The following is a 20,118-nucleotide window of genomic DNA, read 5'->3' on the forward strand; positions in this document are numbered from 1 at the left end:
CCCAAACCCCCATGTGCCTGCGCTTCCATGTCTTCTGACTCTTCTAGCTGCAGAACAGCAGAAACCCTGCCCATATTCTGATGCAGACTGAAGGCACCTTTTCAGATTGCACCATGGCCCCCCTGACCTCCTTTAGATAACCTTTCTTTTTCTCTTTGCTTGGATTTTCCTTTGAATTATTTCATAGTTACAGCTGTGCAAAGACTGAAGTTTATCTGCCTAGTGGTACTTTCTTACATCAAAATAGTTAGGTTAATGCTGCATGTATTGATTGTTAATGAGACCCTTTGCCTTCTTTATGATATTACATTTTTGTATTTCTGAGTGTTACACTGGTGTTCTCCATTTCTGTACATTGCCCTGGATACGAGCATTTGCTATGTGATTGTAATGTAGCACTTTTGTTCATAATAGAAATACAGCATTTGAGCTGTCTACACACCATTATTCAGAGACAGGGACGCTCTAGCTCACTGTGTTGAATGGTGATTCAGAGATTTATGGATACCACATTTCAAGATGGAAAGCAATCAAGGTAACATTATCCTGGGACTCTTGGAGTACTGGGTGCTCTAAGGTTAGCTGCAGTACGTAATGTTTTACAGTGAGAGTGAATGTGGGTTCACTGCAGTTTTTTTAATCTTTGGTTTATCTTTGCCAGTATCCAGCTGAAATGTGCATTTGCTGTATGTCCTACTAGGATTTTCTGCTGTAACTGATTGTACCAGGTACCTGTCAAAGATCCACTGCACCCCACTGCCAGTGTTTCAACTTAGTATAAAATATAAAATCTGATTCTCACCCAGAGAGTTGGTTCTCTACTGCCATAAAAGGTGGTGCTCTTCATTGTAGTCAGTTTAAAATAATGTCACCCTCGGGTCAGAATGTTTTTTCTTTCACTGGATTGTGCTATTGTAACCATTCATGAAAAAGCATGGGAATTGTCATTAATAATATAAATATGTTGTTTTATGTTTATCATGCATATTCTAGTGAAGAATGATTGCATATTGGGTGTATGATTGTATGTATATTATATAAAAGGTATGAGGACATTCTATAAAGAAAACAATAAAATACATAGTTTTCTTTATTGGATGTCTTTTTTGAAGGTTTTGGATAAAGTAATAGAAAAGCCACGTGAAAAAAGGACTTTACCTTTGACGTAACTAAATCACAGTTCCAAAGGCAGCTACACATGTGAGTCATATAAGGTTGAATGGCCATTAACAGAATGTGACAGCTGTTAAAGAGGTCTGAAAAGTAATGCTTTGATATTTTAGTTTCCAAAGCAGCATGAGGCACCTAACAGAGTTCAAAAGAGGCTAAATAGTCGGTGCCTGAATTGCAGGTGCGTCGGTCACAAAAATAGCAAACTGATGTAATGTGGCAAGGGGAACAGCATCACATGCCAAGCACAAAAAATATGCATTGGCAATGAGTAACAGTAGTCGTAAGTCATAACAGGATAGTTGCAAACACCCCAGAAACTATTGCCTAAAAATTACTGGAGAATTACATCAACACCGCTGTGATCCTGTCTCAACAAAACCGTATGTCATGAGCATCGGTATTTATGGTGGGGTCACCATTCGGAAACTGCTTGTAACCAAAGCTGATGTACAACCTAATGTAATAACATTACCTAATGTTAGGAACACAACCCCTGGACCCCTGAGCAATGGAAAAAAGTAACAGGGCCTGACAAGTCGTATTTTACTTTTTCCTACATCTGGAAGGGTTTACATTTTGAAAAGCCAAAGGAAGCCTTCAGCCAGCATTGTCTGTTGACAGCTGTTGCATATGGTGGTGGATCTGTAATGGAACTGACAGCCACCTCATGGGAGTCATTGGGTCTGAAGAGTGCTCTGCATGGTCATATAATGGGCACGGAACATGACGCCATTTTACAAGACCAGGTGCATTCTATGATGCAAAAACTGTTCCCTCATAATATTGGAATATTCTGAAATAATAACACCCCCGTGCATAAATCACTGTTAAATCACCAAATAATCCCATAATAAGCAAATCTAAACATCATTGAACCTTTATGGGAAGTTCTGGGGCCAGTTGCACCAGCTGGACATACGCCTGATCTTATAGTTAGGTCCAACATAGAACGTGTGCAAGGTCAGATATAACAAATACGCCTATTGCACCAACTGGGTGTAGCGCTACATCTGTGTGCATTCTACAACTAACACAGGGTACGCATAAGTGAAACATTCAGGCTGTTCTTGTCGGCAACACTCATTGCAAAATTGAAAACAACAACAACAACCTCAGAATATGGCGCGTCTCGTTTTTAGATTGCATAACCAGACCGCTTTCAGATGTGAGGGAATAGTAAGGCATTCTTATGTCCCTGTGGAGGTAAAAAATTGAGTCCTTAAAGGGGAAATCCAGGACACTTGCAAAAAGACTGAGTGGAAGAAAGCACAAATTGAAGAAGACGGTTTCATCCTGTTGTTGTCTGCTATTGCACCTCTCTATGTATCACTTGACACCGCAGCTCGTGCTTGCATTGCATTAAGAATTTCAGGTGACACATTTTAAGCCCAAAACATACCATATGTAAGTATGTGAATATAAATGACAACTCCAGGCCGAGGCATTGCAAAGGCATGCCCTGGTTGCACATACTCAATGTGCATTCTTATGTCCCCGTGGTTATAAACCCGATTAAAAGAAGAAGACGATTTCGTTCTGTTGTTGTCTACTATAGCTCCCCTTGCTGCGACACTTCACACTGCAGCGTGCATTAAGAATTTCAGGTGGCATATTTTAGAATCCAACTACGTGTGCAATCAACTTTGCATAGCTCAAAGCGTCTGCGTTCGCATACTTACAAAGGGTGTGTTTCAAGTCTTAGGCCCGACCAACTTAATAGTCAAGATCAACTTTCTTTCGTCCAGCTGGTATAACCAGCCCCAGGAGTACAAAGAATGAAGTAGATTTCCACCTACTTCATTCCTCAAAGAACTGGAGGCTTTCCTTCTAGTATTCCAGTACACACAGTTCAGATCTTGTATGACTCCTCCAAGAAGGACTAAAGCTGTTCTGAAAGTGATGGGTAGCCCTAATCCTTATTAGTTATTCGATATCCATATATTGTTAGGAGTCTGCATTATTTTGTTCTGCACACTGTAGAACCCACTGCTACAAACTGTCAACCAAACCAGTATGAGGTATTGTGGGCAATTACACTTCACCACACTCTGTATTATCATGGGTGGTATAAGGTAAGCATTAAACTAATCAAGCCTTTAATGGATAAAATGATGAAAAATAGTCTGCTGCGAAAATCAGACACATTTCTTAGCATTATTGCTACAAAATATACTGTGGGAAAAACTGTTTGAAAAAAATCAGATAGGCTGTGTTAAAACAAATAAAGCTACTAAATAGCTACGTCAATCAAAAAAGGATTCTTTTTAAAAACTGGAATATTCTGGCATTGCTTTTAAAGGACTTCTGAACAAATCACAGTCTGTTTTCCTAATTTGGCTTTTGTTTTGTTATACCTTTGTGTGTGTGGGAAGAAAAAAGAAAAAAAAAAGATTTCTGACAACCTCTTTTCCCATGTATTGGTATCACAGAGGTTCTACTTTATGTATTTATAAATTATACATTCAGAAATTATATATATATGTAGGTGTCTTGCAATTATGCATTGTCATTGCACCTATCGGAATCTAACATTATAGCAAATTTTCAGGTTCAGGGACTGAAAAATGCAAATCATTTTCAATTTACTTGTTTATTTATATAACTTTATATAGTTATCCAGCCCCTTCCTGGAATAACCACTTTCACTTTGCCAAAGCAGATATCACTTCCTGGCCAACTACTTAAGATTCCACCCAAGGCCTGTTTACCTCAGTCAGAGTAAAAAGCTCTCTGTGAGTGCCTCTCTTCCTAGATGTGGGCTCAGGCACGCACTGCTTTGTAAATCTTGGTGTGAATAAAGCTCCTCGTCCTCTCCTGACACTGGCGGTGTCCCCACTTCACTGCGCTTATGCTTTCCAAGAACAGGAAAATCGGTGAATAGTGAATGGGCTCAGATCCCCAGATGACAAGGAGGCTTCCGTTTCAGTCTGCCGCGTGCCCGCCCCCTCCAGAGTTCGCCCGAGGCTGGAGTTCTCAGGCCGCAGTGAGCATGTGACAATGCACATTCTGAATGAGAGCTGGAAATCATGATAAAACAGACATAACAACATTTAAAACCTGCTCCCGTGTTGTCCTGTGTGTGTGTGTTTTGTGGAGTCCCCTGAAGAATTGTTAATCAAACACACACACACACACACATACGCACATCCTCCAGACATACGACACACATATACTCTCTCCGCTGTTGGCAGCAGTTGACAGACTTGAGAACCCTTCTATAACTCACGCACGACTCAGTCTCTGCAGCAAAATTCCAGCTTTAATGTATTTTTTTCACAATTTAAAAAAAGCAGCTGTCTGCACTACAAAAACCCAAATTTACAAAAAAGGAGAGAACACATGATGAGTATCTGAGCAGGCCTACATATTTGAATCCAGACAGAGAGGGGTGGTCTTGCATCCAACCACCGACAGGGCTCAGCAGCCCTTTCCTCAGTGATCTTCATTCACACACCAGCTCTGTCTCGACCACAAAAAAAAGGACGGCCTGGGAAAGAAGCTCATCTATGTTGTGGGATGGGGACACGTCGTTCTCAAACAAAGGGGAACTGTCAGTTTAGCATTTTTTTTTTTTTAAGCCTGGTTTGCAGTTCCTGGTCACATCCCAAAAGGCATGTGGCCTGACCTACTGCCTTCTCTCGATGCACAGACCAGCTGGAACACCCTAACAGCAGATGCACTGTCATCTCCCAACAAACGTGCTCGCTCTCTCAGGATATATTCATAGTCTCCGCCCCGGCATTTCCCACTCTTCATAACTGCAGCACCAGACAGTGCAAGTGCCATCACGTTTCATACTTCTTTCTCCATATTGGTTAGCCACATCTCCCTCGCTGTACACAGCCACACTATAAGCGACCCACCATGGCTGTATCTAAGCAATCAAATACTAACCAGAGTGGCTTTTCCAACCTAGTCGTCAAGTAGTACTGTTGACCCAACAACATATTTAAAAGTTGATTAGGCTCATGCTTTCTTGTTAGGAAAATTTGTGTATGTGACTTACGACAGAAAGAAAGTCACATGCTTGTGCCTTTGTTTTTCCTGATATGAAGAGACCCTGATAACAAGACAATGGAAAAATGGTGGACTAAAACTAAAACTAAAAAAACGTTTAGTAAATATTTGCAGTTTTTTGTCAGTGATACAGTGAGCTCCATAATGTTTTGGACAAAGATACATTTTTTTCTTGATCTAGCTTTGCACTCCAGAAATTTACAATTGTTATAAAATAATTGTTTGCAGTTATAGTGCACATTCTCAGCGTTTATTTGTTCCGATTTTCATACACTTTGGTTTCATTATGTAGAAATGACAGCACTCCAAACGCTCCCCATTTCAGGGCATCATAATATGTTTGGGACATATTAATGTTATGCAGAAGAAAGTAGTCATGTTTAATACTTGTTGCATATCCTTAGCATGCAATGACTGCTTGAAGTCTGTGACCCATAGACATCACCAGTTGCTGAGTATATTATCTGGTGATGCTCTGCCAGGCCTGCACTATAGCCATCTTCAGCTCCCACATTTTCTGGTGGCTAGTTGCCTTAAGTTTCTTCTTTAGCATATAAAATGCATGTTCAATTTGATTCAGATCAGGTGAATGACTTGGCTTTGTGAATAGTTATTGGCTTTGAAATACTCCTTTGCTGCTTTAGCAGTATGTTTGGGATCATTGTCTTGCTGTAGGATGAGTTTGAGCAGATAAGATGTTTCTGTACACGTCAGAATTAATTCTGCTGCAGCTATCAGCAGTTACATCATCAATGAAGACAAGTGAGCCAGTAACTGTGGCAGCCATACCTGCCCAAATCATAACACCCCACCACCGTGTTTCTCAGATGAGGTGTATCTTGGGGATCTTGAGGTTTATTTTGGCCTGCACACTTTGCTCTTCCTGTAATTCTGATACAAATGAGTCTTCATCCCATATGTCCACAAGACAATTGCAGGCTCTTTTACGTATTTCTTCTCTAATCTGGCCATCCTGTTTTTGCAGCGAACTAGTCGTTTGCATACACTGAAGAGTGTTTCTGATCTGGCAAACAGGTGTTTGGGGGCGTTTCTTCATCATGGTAAGAATTATTTGGTTATCAACTGTAGAGGTCTTCCTTAGCCTACCAGGACCTTTGGGATTACTGAGTTCACCAGTGCTCCCTTTCTTCTTAATGATATCCCAAACAGATGATTTTGGTCAGCCATGTAATGGATTCCTTGGCTTTCATTGACACAACTGTGGCCAATGAAATGCCAATAACAGACTCAAAAGGCAATCAGAAGCCTATAATCAAGATGAGATACGGAACACTCTCTTCTACCTGCACTAAGGAAGCAAGTGAACTCACCTGACTAATTAGAAGCACCTGTGAAGCCATTTGTCCCAAACATTGTGGTGCCCTGAAATGGTGGGACCACGTACAAGTGCTGCAATTTCCACATGGTGAAACCAACATTGTATAAAAATATCCCTTAATAAAAGCTGAGAGTCTGCACTTTAACCACATGTGCATCGTTTGATTACAAATCTAAAGTTGTGGAGTACAGAGCCAAACCAAACAAAATATGTATTTGACCCAGACATTATGGAGCTCACTGCATATAAACTAAACCATGCAGCTTTGCTAGATTTTTTTTAAATACAAAATGTACATATTTTATCAGATAAACATAATGAGCCTCGTTCACATTCTCATTTTCTTAAATGATTCTTATTTTTGCTCTAAAAATGTTCCAACAAAAACCAAATATGGGATTCATAACACATGTGCTGACCTTTGTTTTTGTGCATATCCCAGGTGTATGAGTGCTGACTCTGTTATTTTGAAGTGCAATCCTGATCATGTGATTTGCATAAGGAAACAGCCATGAACAAAGACAGATAAGAAAACAAATGATGAATGCCGAAATGTTCTTGGAAATATTCTTACACAGTTTACGATCAAATGTGATCGTATGCATGCTTTGTGAATGAGGCCCAGTGACTTCTGTATGTCCTTGGGGAAGATCTACAATCGTAGATATGGTCAGGCAACAACCTGTCCACGTGTGTAAATGCTCTATAGAAAAGCTGCTCACCTAAGGTACAGCTGACCTACAAAGCTGATCTACTAAGGCAGGTCAACGGAAATGCCTCTGGCTTGCCTCAGGTATGCCGGACCTACATATGAGGAGGGTCTGTAGAAATGTGGCTGAGGAACTACAGCGTAGTTTCATCGACTAAAATATGTGATGTCACTCAATTACCAAAACATGGTTGCACCCCATTACACTTGCGCTCAGAAAATGCTGCTGCGTGGGGCTTGGGGCTCACGAATGCAAGGACTGAACACAGAGAATCTATTTGGCATCATGTCAAACTCGAGTAAGAAGAAAAGGCCCCTTTGTTTAAGAAACAGCATAGGAATAAAAGTACATGAAGAGCACTTAATCAAAAACAGGAGACTGCAGCACATTAAACCGACAGCATGAAATCACACTGAGGAAGGGAGTGCGTTCAGAATGAAAGCAAGTTCATATGCATGAAGGAGCCTTACATCACCAGTTGTTTTTTTTTTTTTTGAAAGTTGGCTCCTTGTGTTTCCACTTGTATTCAATAATTCTGGGCTCCTTTCACACAGGGCAATGGGTTTATGTCGACTGACAGGGGTGTATTTTTCGCGTTCTGTCGGCACGGCAACCTTGAGGGAGGGCTGCAGAGGTTCCGCGTGTGCTGAAAGCTCGTCCGCCTCATCTGTCGGTCAAGTCGATACGAGCGTGGACTTTGTTCCAAATAGGAAGCCGCTGGATTAGACTGACTGGAACCTCGCCAGAAGTAGTCAACAGGGCTTTGAAGAGGAACTTTTTCAAAATGTCTCACTGTACCTGCATCAGCAATTTCACTTGTCCTAAAATAGACTTCTCCCCCAGCCTGTGGAATGAGAAGTTTATTTTTTTTCACTGTTACTGCACTCTACCTCCGTCCAAAGTTGTGCTCAAGCCACTGCCGGACGTTTCCCAGGTTGTAAAAGAAGGGGCCCTTCCCCCCCAGGTAGGCGATCCTCCTCTTCTGGACGATGCAGACCCTCTCGAAGGAGACGCCGTAGGCCGTGTTGGCGTTGTTGTCCATGCTGTCGGTGACCAGCTGGCACTGCGGCGGAATGGCAAAGTGTTCCAGCAGCCTGCGCGCCGCCAGGACCCGCTCCTCCAGGCTCTGGTGCTGCCTCACCTGAAACGGGTGCGGCCCGGCCACCGGCACCGCCCAGCCATCCGAGGGGTGCGCCTCGTCCACGTACACCAGCAGGAAGTCGGCCACGTCCGAGAAGTCCTCCACCAGCTGCCGGAAGGCGGGCAGCTGACTGATGAAGGGGGGTCAGGTGGCAGAGCCAAAGTTGACCACCAGGGGGCGGTCGGAGCATTCAAAATCCAACAGGTGGCACTCATCGCCTGCCTTGTTCCTGGGACTCCGCTTCCGGCCTCTAATGGATGGTACCTTCACAACCTTGGAGTTGGGAGCCTCCCCACCAAGCTTCACCTGGGCACAAAGAAAACGGAGAGACTACAAGCTCAGCCAGACTATATCGCCCCACCTCAGCTAAGGGATGAGGTCCATACACAGAGAAGTAGAGTGCTGAGCTAGCCCACATGCTCTGCCGGGGCTCTGCCCATTCAGCCCAAAACATACAAAGAAATACTTTCACACAAAGACTGCAAAGCATATAAAAAATTATAATCTCCCTCACACGCACACACACAAATGTGCACACGCACACACAAACACACACGCATGCACACGCACATATGCACACACGTACACACACGCGCACACACACACACGCACACACACATGCACACACACATACACACATGCACACGCACACACAAACACACACGCATGCACACACGCACACGCACACACAGGCACACACACATGCACACGCACACACACACACAAACTAACACACCGAGAGACGCATTTACATGTGTGCACATATTGAAAACATATGTACAAGCACACACAAAGGAAAAGACAGCCAGCATTCATGCAAGCAGGAAAAATGTGGTGAAACTCTCACAGTAAATCTATTGCACTTCTTAGTGCTGTCTCAATTAGTGGTTAAATGAACTGCTCTAGGCCATAAAACTGTTAATATAACAACTAATTAATCTTAGATTGATGTGGAATTTATATGCTCAAACCCCTAAAAGGGTATACATGAACAGAAGAAACATGTTTACATGTCTTTAAATGTCCTGGGAGCATAAAATGTTACAACAATGCATTTCTTTTCAAAAGGACAAAGCTGTTACATGTCAAACAAGCTGTCAAATAAGGATGAAATCAGTGGTCCAGCAGAGCTAAATTAATTTAGACCACAGCTGGAACACACCATTCATATACCCCCAGGCCCGAGACTATATAAATATAGTGAGCTCCATAATATTTGGGACAAAGACATTTTTTTCATGATTTGGCTCTGTACTCCACAATTTTAGATGTGTAATCAAGCAACTCAAATGTGGTTAAAGTGCACATTCTCAGCTTTTATTAAAGGGTATTTTATAAACTTTTTCATCATGTAGAAATTACAGCACGTTTTATACAGTCCCCCCATTTCAGACAAGCTTAATGTTTGGGACACATTAATGTTATGCAAATAATGTAGTAATGTTTAGTACTTTGTTGCATATCCTTTGTACGCAATGACTGCTTTAAGTCTGTGCCCCATAAGCCTCTTTTCCACTGTAAGAACAGTTCTGAGCACGGAGAGGAGCGGTTCCAATGGTGTTTCCACCTGGAAACGGCTTGGTGTGGAACGCTTACACACCACACGAGTTTCTCGGCATGGTTAAACAACTCTGCTCAGTGCAGCAGAACTATTTGGGTGGGCGGGCTTAATGACGTAGGTATTCACTGATTGGTTTCACATTTACATCAGTTTTGTGACTGGGCGCTGATCCACTACTTCACATGCTGTCGTCGCTAGTTTTTCTTAGATACTTCCTAGTCCTGGTTTTAGCAGCCCGACAAATGGAAACAGAAACGGTAACCGTTCCCACGAGTCCTGAGCAGCGTGGAACAGCACGGAGCGCCCCTGGTAACCGTTCGGCCCCACGGTGGAAAAGAGGCTATTGACATCACTAGGTGCTGAGTATCTTCTCCGGTGTTTCTCTGCCAGGTCGGTACTGCAACCATCTTCAGCCCCTGCTTGTTTCAAGGACTAGCTGCCTTAAGTTTTATTTTCAACAAAAGTAAAGCATGCTCAATTGGATTCTGCTAGGGCGAAAATCTTCCAGTTCTGGGCTTTGAAATACTCCTTTGCTTTAGCAGTATGTTTGGGATCATTGTGTTGCTGTAGGGTGAAGCACCATCCTATGAGCTTTGAGGAATTGGCTTAAACTTGAGCAGATAAGATGCTTTTGTACACTTCAGAATTCATTCTGTTGCTGCTGTCAGCAGTTACATTGTCACTGAAAACAAGTGAGGCAGTACCAGTGGGAACCGCCATACATTCCCAAATCCCAACACCACAAATGCCAATGGGGGGGGGGGGGGGGTGGTTGGATCTTGGTTTTGGACCTTGGTTTTGATTTTGGATCTTGGGCCATTTCTTTTGGCCTCAACGCTTTGCTACTGACATCACTCTGATACATTTTGATCTTATCCATCCACAAGACCTTTCTTCAGAACTTGGGAGGCTCTTTTAGGTATTTCTTGGCAAACTGTAACCAGGCCACCCTGTTTTTGTGACTAACTAGTGATTTGCATCTTGCAGTGTAGCCTCTACAGCACTGTTCCTGAAGTCATCTGTGAACAATAATCACTGATACATCCACGCCTGCCTCCTGAAGAGTGTCTCTGATCTCACGGACAGGTGTTTGGGTTTTTTTCTTCATTGTAGTGAGAATTCTGTGGTCATCAACTGCAAAGGTCTTCCTGGGCCTACCAGCCCTCTGAGATTACTGAGTTCACCAGTGATCTCTTTCTTCTAATGATATTCTAAACAATTGATTTTGGTAAGCCTAAGGTTTAGCCTATGTCTCTGACTATTTCCTTCCCTCTTATCTATCAGCCTCATAATGGATTCCCTGACTTAAATTGGAACAACTCTGGCCCTCACGTTGAGGCCAATAACAGACTCAAAAGGCATTATTATGCTTGCATTAAGGAAGAAACTGAACACACCTGACTAATCCCAAACACCGGTGAAGCCATATGTTCCAAACATTATAGAACACTAAAATGGGGGACTGCGTATAAAAACTGCTGTTATTTCTACTTGGTGAAACCAAAATATATAAAAATAAATAAATAAAAATAAAGATAAACACCCTTTAATAAAAAGAATCTGAACTTTAAATACAAATTCAAAATTATGGAGTACAGAGCCAAATAAAGAAAAAATATGTCATTGTCCAAAATATATGAAGCTCACTATATATATATATATATATATATATATATAACATTGTTTGAAAAAGAAACTACCTAGTTCGCAACTACTTCAGTTGCCTGATAATGAGATAATGTAGCCATCCGCTAAGAATATACCAAAAATATTATTTTTATTGAATCATAATAATAATAATAATGATAATATTGTTGTTGATGATTATGCTGTTGTTGTTGTAGTAATAGTAGTAGAAGTAGTAGTAGAGACAAAAGCCGCTTTGCAATAATGATCGTGTGGGTACAACTAGCCCATTAAAAACAAGTTTGGAGCCTTGCGTGTACAGGGGTGAAAAAGTTACGTTTTACGCATCGTTACCTGCTTGTAGGCATCCAGTAGGAAACTGTTCCATATCGAGCGTAAACCTGCTGAAGTCAGCATGCGCTGCCACTCGCCACAGGCTGCGGACCTCGAGAAGCTGAGAAGTGACATCACACGCCTTAGGAGGACCACCGAGTCATAGAGCGCCAGGAACAGACAGTTCGAGAAAAAGCCTGGTAATATCTGCAAGGCAACCAACAAGTCCATGCTTAGCGCGCCGGCTCTTTGCTGCGTGGAAAGACTGTCCCTCTGTTTTCGTACTTTTTTGCTTTTTCCTAAATTTTCTCCCTGTATATCCATTCCGTTCTGGTGTCCTGTTTCCTGTACTGTTTCTGGCATTAAACTTGTAGCAATATTACTCTTCAGCTTTTTGGCCGGAAAGGTATCCCCTAGTCTAGCTCTGCGCATTTCTGAAGTAGTGCAAGCGTGAAGAGGTGGATTCAAAGCTTTTACGCGGTCCCCAAACAACTCCCCCTCCCCAAATGCCCTCCTCCGTTTCCTCTCCTTAGGTCGCTGCGCTGTTTGTCAGCTGCAAATTGTTTTGTGTAATAGTCCCCGGAGCTTGTTTGTGGTAGGATCATGATATCACTAGAAAGTTCCCTCCCCGTACTGAGACTCCACAGAAAGTATAGAATTAACAGACAGTACTTTTTGTTGTCAAACCAGGTCATTCTGGAGCCAGTTGTTGTGCGCTATAAGAGAGTGCACGTGTACACCTTTAAGAAGGTTGGAGTGACGTTAAGGTGACGCATGAATTAAAGTTCTCTTTCATTTGGGCTTTGTGATGGTTAGTAAATAGCCACCTTATTGAGTGCTGTTTCCTTTCCCATGTGAAAGATCTCAATATTTTTTCCGTGACTTGATTTAATGAGTAAATCCAATGTTGATCGCTAGGCGCTGTAGTAACCTACGCTAGAATACTCGGGTACCACGCACGTCATTGACACTGAGCCAAAAGATAGAATCCATTGCTCAATGACGGTCAAAGTTTAGGTCTGTCTGAAACATTAAAAATAACTTAATTTGCCAGAGGTGTTTAAACAGCTGTATTGCAGCATACATTACATCAGGTAGGCTACATATGCCGTTTATTGAATTATGTATTTAATACGTGTAGTTATACATCTTTACATATATGTTCCCTTTATTTTTTATCACAAATGTCTTTTAATGAACTGCCACAGCCCACAACATATCGATATCCAGGTCATTGCCACTTGTACGCAACGGGAGCGCGCTTTGGACATACAACCGTTACATCTCAGTTTATGTGTTACAGTGGGGTTAAGGGGACCCAGGGTAGGGGACATCATTTAGGCATGGTTCGGGGGTTTTGGAAGAACTTACTTTTATACTCTGCTTTCTGCAACATCTAGAATGGACGTTTTTATGTCCGTGAAGGGAGATTCAAAAAACGTGGTAAGCAAAAGCCATTTCATTATGTTGGACATTCCGTTTGGCACGTTTTTATTTATTAACGTGGTGCTTTTCTACATCACGAATAAACGTTTAGCACTTGGCAAACCTGTCTGCCCACGCGTACTTTCGGTTGGAGAGAATGCATTGAGTCTAACAAAAGGATTCTTGAAAACATTCTTACATTTGGCATTTGGGATGACAGTTTGCACAAGCCGTAAGTCAAACATCAAGTGTTTGTTTGTGTGTGTGCAGGGTCGCCCGGAGGATTTCTTCCGAAGGTAGGCTGAAAAAAATGCTGATATCCAATTCAATTAAGGCATTCAAGTGTTGTTTGGCATTCTTCAACATTGATACGCAGACTTATTTTTGCAGGCAGTTGAATTTTAAAAATGTAATGTAGATGAGGTAAGCAACGTACATACCCTGCTTACGACCGAAAGTGCCACTGTGTGACTTGGTATGACCGATCATGTGATGCAGCAAACTCGTCTAGGTTGAGTTCGAATCCCAAGGCGGGAGCCTGTATTGTCCCGTGATGCTTTGCTCAAGGAAACCTGAATTGCTTCACCAAGAATCCAAGTATGTGACAGTTTAAGTGGACTATATTCAACAAGCAATGCAAAACACCTTAGATAAGCATGACTGGAAACAAAATGGTTGTGTGAAAAGAAGCAACACTGGGGGTCTGTTGTGTATTGGAGTATCTGGGGAGCTAGGTGTACTGAATACTGAGTCAGAGCCAGCGGGATTTCTGATATTCCAACTTAGGACAACTAAAAGCCCTATTTGCACTCTTGTGTCATTCACAGACAAAAAGAAAAAAAAGACAAGAAAATCTGTTGTGTCCTTCTTTGTTAGCGCAAACATATTATCATACATTAAAAATGAAAACAAAAAAATAATAAATTACCATGCAGATAATGTTATCTTCCAGATGGACTGAGTTTACTTTGCTTTTTTTAAACATATTTGCCCATTTTGCAGTATGTTTACAATAATAGGAGGCTACAGAATAGATACAGCTAACAAGAAAGATGTGGGCGAGACAGATACCTCGGGCTAAAGGAAATCAACAGTCTACATGTGGATTATTTTCACTGCAGGAAGTCATGTACTTCAGTACCAGTCTCAAAACAGCCTGTTTTTTTTTTAATTACTCCAGCACCGATGCACTCTTGGCCCACAAACAAAGGCTGCAACTGCAGAAAACTTCCTTCTGAAGCACAAGACGACACGCTGCTTACAGGGCTAACTGCTCAATCAACCCTGGTTTAAAATATCAAAGACTTTACCATGGAATTAGGCAAACTTTTCATTCTCCCCCAGCTAAATTCCTTTTGATAACTTTTTATCAAATATTTCCCAAAATTTTAATGCTATCCAAATACATGGCTGAATATTTTAATGAAGCAATCAGATTTGGCACCTTGCTCAATGGTATAATGCCTGCTGGGAATTGAATCTACAACCTCTGCTATTATTCCTCCTGACACAGTGGTTCAGGTCAGAATTTGGGATTAAGAAACCATAGATTCTGGAGATGGACCAAATTGCACAGCTCCAATCTGAATCCAAATAAATGAAAAGATGTTTCCCAAATTACCAAGTACTTATTCTCCCCAGGACATTGCTTAAAATGAAAGGGCTTATTAAGAAGTTCAAAAGGAGCGACAGGGCATATATCTTAACTCCAAAAGACCTATTCCTCCAGGTTTGAACTGTAAAACGTGCATGGCATTAAAAGAAAAGCAAGCCACAAATTATATTTACTTCATCAATAGCAGAACACAGTCTTAAAATACATTTTAAAAGGGTATGTATTACTCATTGATATAATAGTGCCGTGAAAAAGTATTTGCCCCCTTCCTGATTTCCTCTATTACTGGATATTTGTCATACTGAATTGTTTCAGGGAAAATTGAATGTTAAACAAAGGCAAATAAAGAGTTAAGTAGTAGTAGTAGTAGTAGTAGTAATAATAATAATAATAATAATAATAATAATAATAATAATAAGAATAATAACTTTATTTATATAGAACTATTCATACAATGGTTTGCAGCCCAAAGTGATTCACAGAAACGCATTTGAAATTACAAAATAAGCCAATTATGATTCAGCTTGAGCTCATGGACAGATCTAGAACAGAGCAGAGCTCATGGCCACTTCCAATACTGGGAAAAATGGTCACCACAAAGTTTCTACAAGCACACTATGCTACAAATCAAGGGACTTACAGAAGGGGATGAGGGAAAAAAAGTTGTTGAAATATATCAGACTGGAAAAGGTTACAAAGTCATTTCTAAGGCTCTGCGACTCCACTTAACCACAGTGAGAAGCATTATCTCCAAATGGAGAACACTTGGAACAGTGAAGACTCTTCCCAGGAGTGGCCAGCCAGCCAATATTTCTCCAAGGGCAACAACTAATCCACAATGGTACAACAATCCCAAAACATCCAGAGAACTCCAGGGCTCCCTAACCTCAGCTAAGATCACTGTTCATGACTCCACAATAAGAAAGAGACTGGGCAAAAATGGAATTCATGGGAGAGTAACAAGGCTTCTGGGATAATGTTCTATGGACAGAGGAGTCAAAAGTGGAACTTTTTGGAAGACGTGGGTCGCATTATGTCTTGTGCAAAGCATCATTTTACAGTAAGAATCATACCAAAAGTCAGACGTGGTAGTATTGTGATGTTGTGGGGATGCTTTGCTTTCTCGGGACCTGGATGATTCTTCTCATTATTGGAATAGACCATGAGTTCTGCTCTGTTCTAGAAAATTCTTAAGGAGAATGTCTGGTGATCTGTTCATGAGCTGAAGCGTAATTGGCTTCTGCAGCAAAACAATGATCCAAAACACAGAAGACCCCATCTGAAAAGAAACAAAACTAAAGTTTTGTTGAGGCCAAGTCAGAGTCTTGATCCAATAGAGATGCTGTGGAAAAACGTTTAATGAGTAGTTCCTGTTCAGAAACCTACCAATCTGTCAGAATTTAAGCAGTTCTGCAAAGAAGAGTGGGTAAAAATTCCTGCACAGTGATGTGAGACTGATATCAAATTATAGGAAGCATTTGGTTTCAGTTATTGCAGGTAAAGGAAGGGCAACCAGTTATCAAGGAGGCAATTACTTTTTCTCATGAGTGATATGGGTCGTTGGTCACTTTATTCTTTAAATAAATGATATGATTTTTAAAACGTGCTTTGTGTTTATTCAGGTTCCCATTTATTCTGGTTGCCTGTCTAATATTCAATTTTGTCGAAAGATCTGAAACCATTCAGTACGACAAATATGCAATAATAGAGGAAATCGGAAAGAGGGCAAATACTTTTTCACGCCACCATACCTTAAAAGGTTGCGTATATAAAGGGTTCTTCTGTGACCATATTATGGAGTTTTTCATCTTCTGCAGTTTTACTTCTTTAGATAATACTAATTACTTAAGAATTTTTTCACACGTTTTTCTCTGAGACCAGGGGAAAAAAACTCAATTTCATAAAGGGAGGGAGGAGGAGGCAATGTACTATTTGTGCATCTTATATTAAAATACATCACTCTGTGATGGATCGTCATGACCAAATGAACAAACACGGTGTACCTAAACATTCTACACAACGGACCAAAGAAAGAGGCTATTTTCTCATTATAGACTACAGAAGACAGAGTCAGGCTTCTGTTCAAATTCTGCTTTCATTTTTCTTCTCTTGGACCAAAAAAAAAGGCGAGAGTAAAAAGGACAGGAAGAAAGAGGGAGAGAAACATATTGACCATAAAACGCCTTCCACACAAGGAGGAACATAAGAGCATTTAAGGCCAGTTTTATTTGACATTATTTAGGTTTCCAATGGTAAATCTCCCAAAAGAAAGTCTGTGAAAATACTGCACATTTATTTTGAAAATGTAAACACATACAAATGGCACAGACAAAATTTGGGACAGCCGTGAAAGAACCTAAGTCTTAGAAATGTGAATTATTAAGCAGTGCAAACTACACCGGTCAACAAGGCCCCTGACACAGCCTGTGAATGCATCAGGTAACCTGCTGTGACCAGCAGTAATCCCTCCAGTGGTCTCTCCCCAGAGTAAAGGAGAGGTAGCAAAAACCTTGTATGCACCACTAGAAACTTTTGTTCCCCTCTTGTACTGGATATTGGGTTTAGTTTCAAGCTCTTCACAAGCAGCCAAACAGATGGTCTCAAAATAGCTGGCAGACCACAAGAGATAAGGGAGGCAGAGAAACTGCTTTTAGTTCTGGAAACATCCCAAAATTGTATAAGACTGCTTTTCATTATTTAACAGCATGCCAAGTTAAGTAAGAACGACCCCTGGGCATTCATTACTTTTTCTTTTCTTTTTTTTTTTTTTGTTTAAATCAGGTTCTTATACAAAATTCTGCCTCATGCCTGTGTGTATTCACACTAATTGGTGCGGGAAAAGAGACTATTAATTAAATGATTTTGAATATTACAAATACATTTTAAATATAACTGCAATATAGCAATATTGCAATATAGAAATCCACAAGGGTAACGGTGAAGCCACACTGTACGCAGTGCTCCATTCATTTTGAATGACAGGTGGCGGTGGCCCCCCACAAGGCATGTTGGGATTGCAGACACTGATGGATGTCTTAGCGAAAGCCGATTTTTGTGTGTTGGATCTGTTGATGTTTTGGCTTCGTGCACACTAACATTGAAATTGAACATTTCCGTAAATGTTACTCTTTCTGGAGCCAGCAAATTGCCAGAGCTACTTTTCTGAAATGCTTACCCAGACGCTCATTCACACATAACATTTCAGGGTAAGGCTGCATGTGTGAAAAGAATGACACGCACACACACATGCATGCACACGCAGAGCACAGTCACATCACAAACCCAAGCACACCAGCGTATACACGCACAAACTTGGAGTGTGACACGGCTTGTGCAAACTGTCATCCCAAATGCCAAATGTAACTTTTGGGGAAAACTGATAAAAATCATTAATTTGTCCCATTTAACAAGTGTTGTCGTCTCAAATAAACTCTTTTCAGCTTCTTGCTCAGAGCTGACCAGGCAAAGAATACAATGGAGGTAGGGTGACAGACATGCTTTCCAGAACAAGAATCTTTAAGCAGGAAAGATAGATTTAGGGAGAGAGAAATGGGAAAAGACCCAAGGGGCTGTTAAAAAAAAAAAAAACCCAATCACTTTGATCATTAACACACTGCGTCCACTTTTTACTCTCTTCACTTAAACACTGAACATTGCGACTTGTGCATTCTTTGTGATTTTAGACAAACAATCACTGTCAAATATATAAAAAGCTTAAATGTGTACATATATAAAAATCAGATAAAACATAATCCAGTGTGTGCACTGAAATGAAAACAAATCAATGAAATGACAAAACACCAACAACCAGCATTTAGAGCAGCTAGCTTTAGGTACACATAGAAACACTGAGAATTGGCCAATTTGCTGAAAACCGTATAAAATATTTATTATGCATATATATTAATGCCATGTGCAGTAAGTAAAAAAAAGCACCAGATTTTTACTAAAGGTAAATGCTCCAACAAAGCTTTAACTTTTTTTTTTTTGCAGATAGCCATTTTCATATCTGCATAATTTAGTGTACAAACATTTGATTTCAACATAAACAGTATGTTTCAAAAGTGTTACATAAAAAGTTATTTAGATTAGATTATTGTTCTTGGTAATTTTCTTGTTTGAAAGCCCATAGAAATGTGGAATATGCAAGGCATTCCAATTCCATGATTTACGGTAAGAACATTACTCTTTTCTGAGGTTCTGTTTCACAGATGAAGCAGATTACCCAGGTTTACTGTAAACACAGAGATGGCCATTTCATCTTATCCACGGTACATTCAATCAAGGACATCCAGTTTACTGAAACAAAAATAGTGGAAAACATACTTTAAAGCGATTTCCCAAATAATTTTTACTAAGTAATGCCAATACCAACCCCTTACCGTTGAGACTACCCCATTGTTCTTTGTCCACACTAAAAGTGACTGGCTTTGAGGTTGTCATGGTAACCCACGTGGTGGAGCAGAAAGGCATCAGGGTGGTTGGCGTACAGTGTTGAATGTGCAGGGGACCGTTTTATGCTCCTGTACAGTTATAAATATAACTGGCTGCTATAAACTGCTGTAAACAGGTTTGCAGATTGGAGGCTGGCCAATGTTTCACTGAGCTGTGGACAGAGGTTTTATGCCATTTAAAGACAAACTTTGGTCTTCAAGCAGACTGCTGTCCAACTCCGGAGAGGCGAAGCGTTTGTGTGGTGCTGTGAAAGAAAGGAAAGGTGCTCTTACTCTCTGCAAACAGCATGATGACGGCATAATCATTCATAAAATGGAACAATCTTTACCAAATAGCACTTACAATTAGGCTACTGTGTCCCCATCCACTCCACTTAAAAAAAAGGTTATTTAATACAAGACAGAAGGGTGCATGAATCTCTGAAACTTAAACTAAATATGATTCCTTATTAGATTATATTAGATTGGATGAGTGGAATTCTAATTCTGAAAATATCTAGCATTCGAAGCTGAACAGTTCTCAGACCTGGCAAATTGGCCGGTCTTGCGTTGTATCGACTCCAGTAACACGTTGATGTTTAGTCGCAATTATCCTACAGCTCACTGCACTACAGAAACCGGGCCGAGAACTGCGCGCTGTGAGATGCCTCCGGTACGGCCGGCTCGCTGTGCACCTCTGAAGGCACGGCAGTGTTAACGCCGCCGTGGCCCGCTCGTTAAACCG

General features: G+C 41.0%; 2 protein-coding genes across 5 annotated transcripts in view; both read right to left on the reverse strand.

Moving 5' to 3' along the window:
- Positions 1-5,681: 5,681 nt before the first annotated feature.
- On the reverse strand, positions 5,682-12,627 carry LOC118229914 (type II iodothyronine deiodinase-like). Its single transcript, XM_035422441.1, has 2 exons — positions 11,922-12,627; positions 5,682-8,686 (listed from the first exon to the last, which is right to left on the reverse strand). The coding sequence occupies exons 1-2, from the start codon at positions 12,330-12,332 to the stop codon at positions 8,126-8,128; spliced, it is 972 nt and encodes a 323-aa protein (XP_035278332.1). The 5' UTR covers positions 12,333-12,627; the 3' UTR covers positions 5,682-8,125.
- A 4,520-nt stretch (positions 12,628-17,147) lies between these two features.
- The window catches only part of LOC118229915 (centrosomal protein of 128 kDa-like), a 55,016-nt gene continuing 52,045 nt past the window's right edge, over positions 17,148-20,118 (reverse strand). For all 4 annotated transcript variants that reach the window (XM_035422446.1, XM_035422443.1, XM_035422445.1 and 1 more), the window contains one exon: positions 17,148-19,639. In XM_035422446.1, coding sequence (XP_035278337.1) covers positions 19,539-19,639 — 101 coding nt within the window. In that variant the 3' untranslated portion in view covers positions 17,148-19,538. The remainder of the gene's footprint in view (positions 19,640-20,118) is intronic.

Source organism: Anguilla anguilla, chromosome 6 (assembly GCF_013347855.1).
Source record: "Anguilla anguilla isolate fAngAng1 chromosome 6, fAngAng1.pri, whole genome shotgun sequence".
Taxonomy (NCBI): domain Eukaryota; kingdom Metazoa; phylum Chordata; class Actinopteri; order Anguilliformes; family Anguillidae; genus Anguilla; species Anguilla anguilla.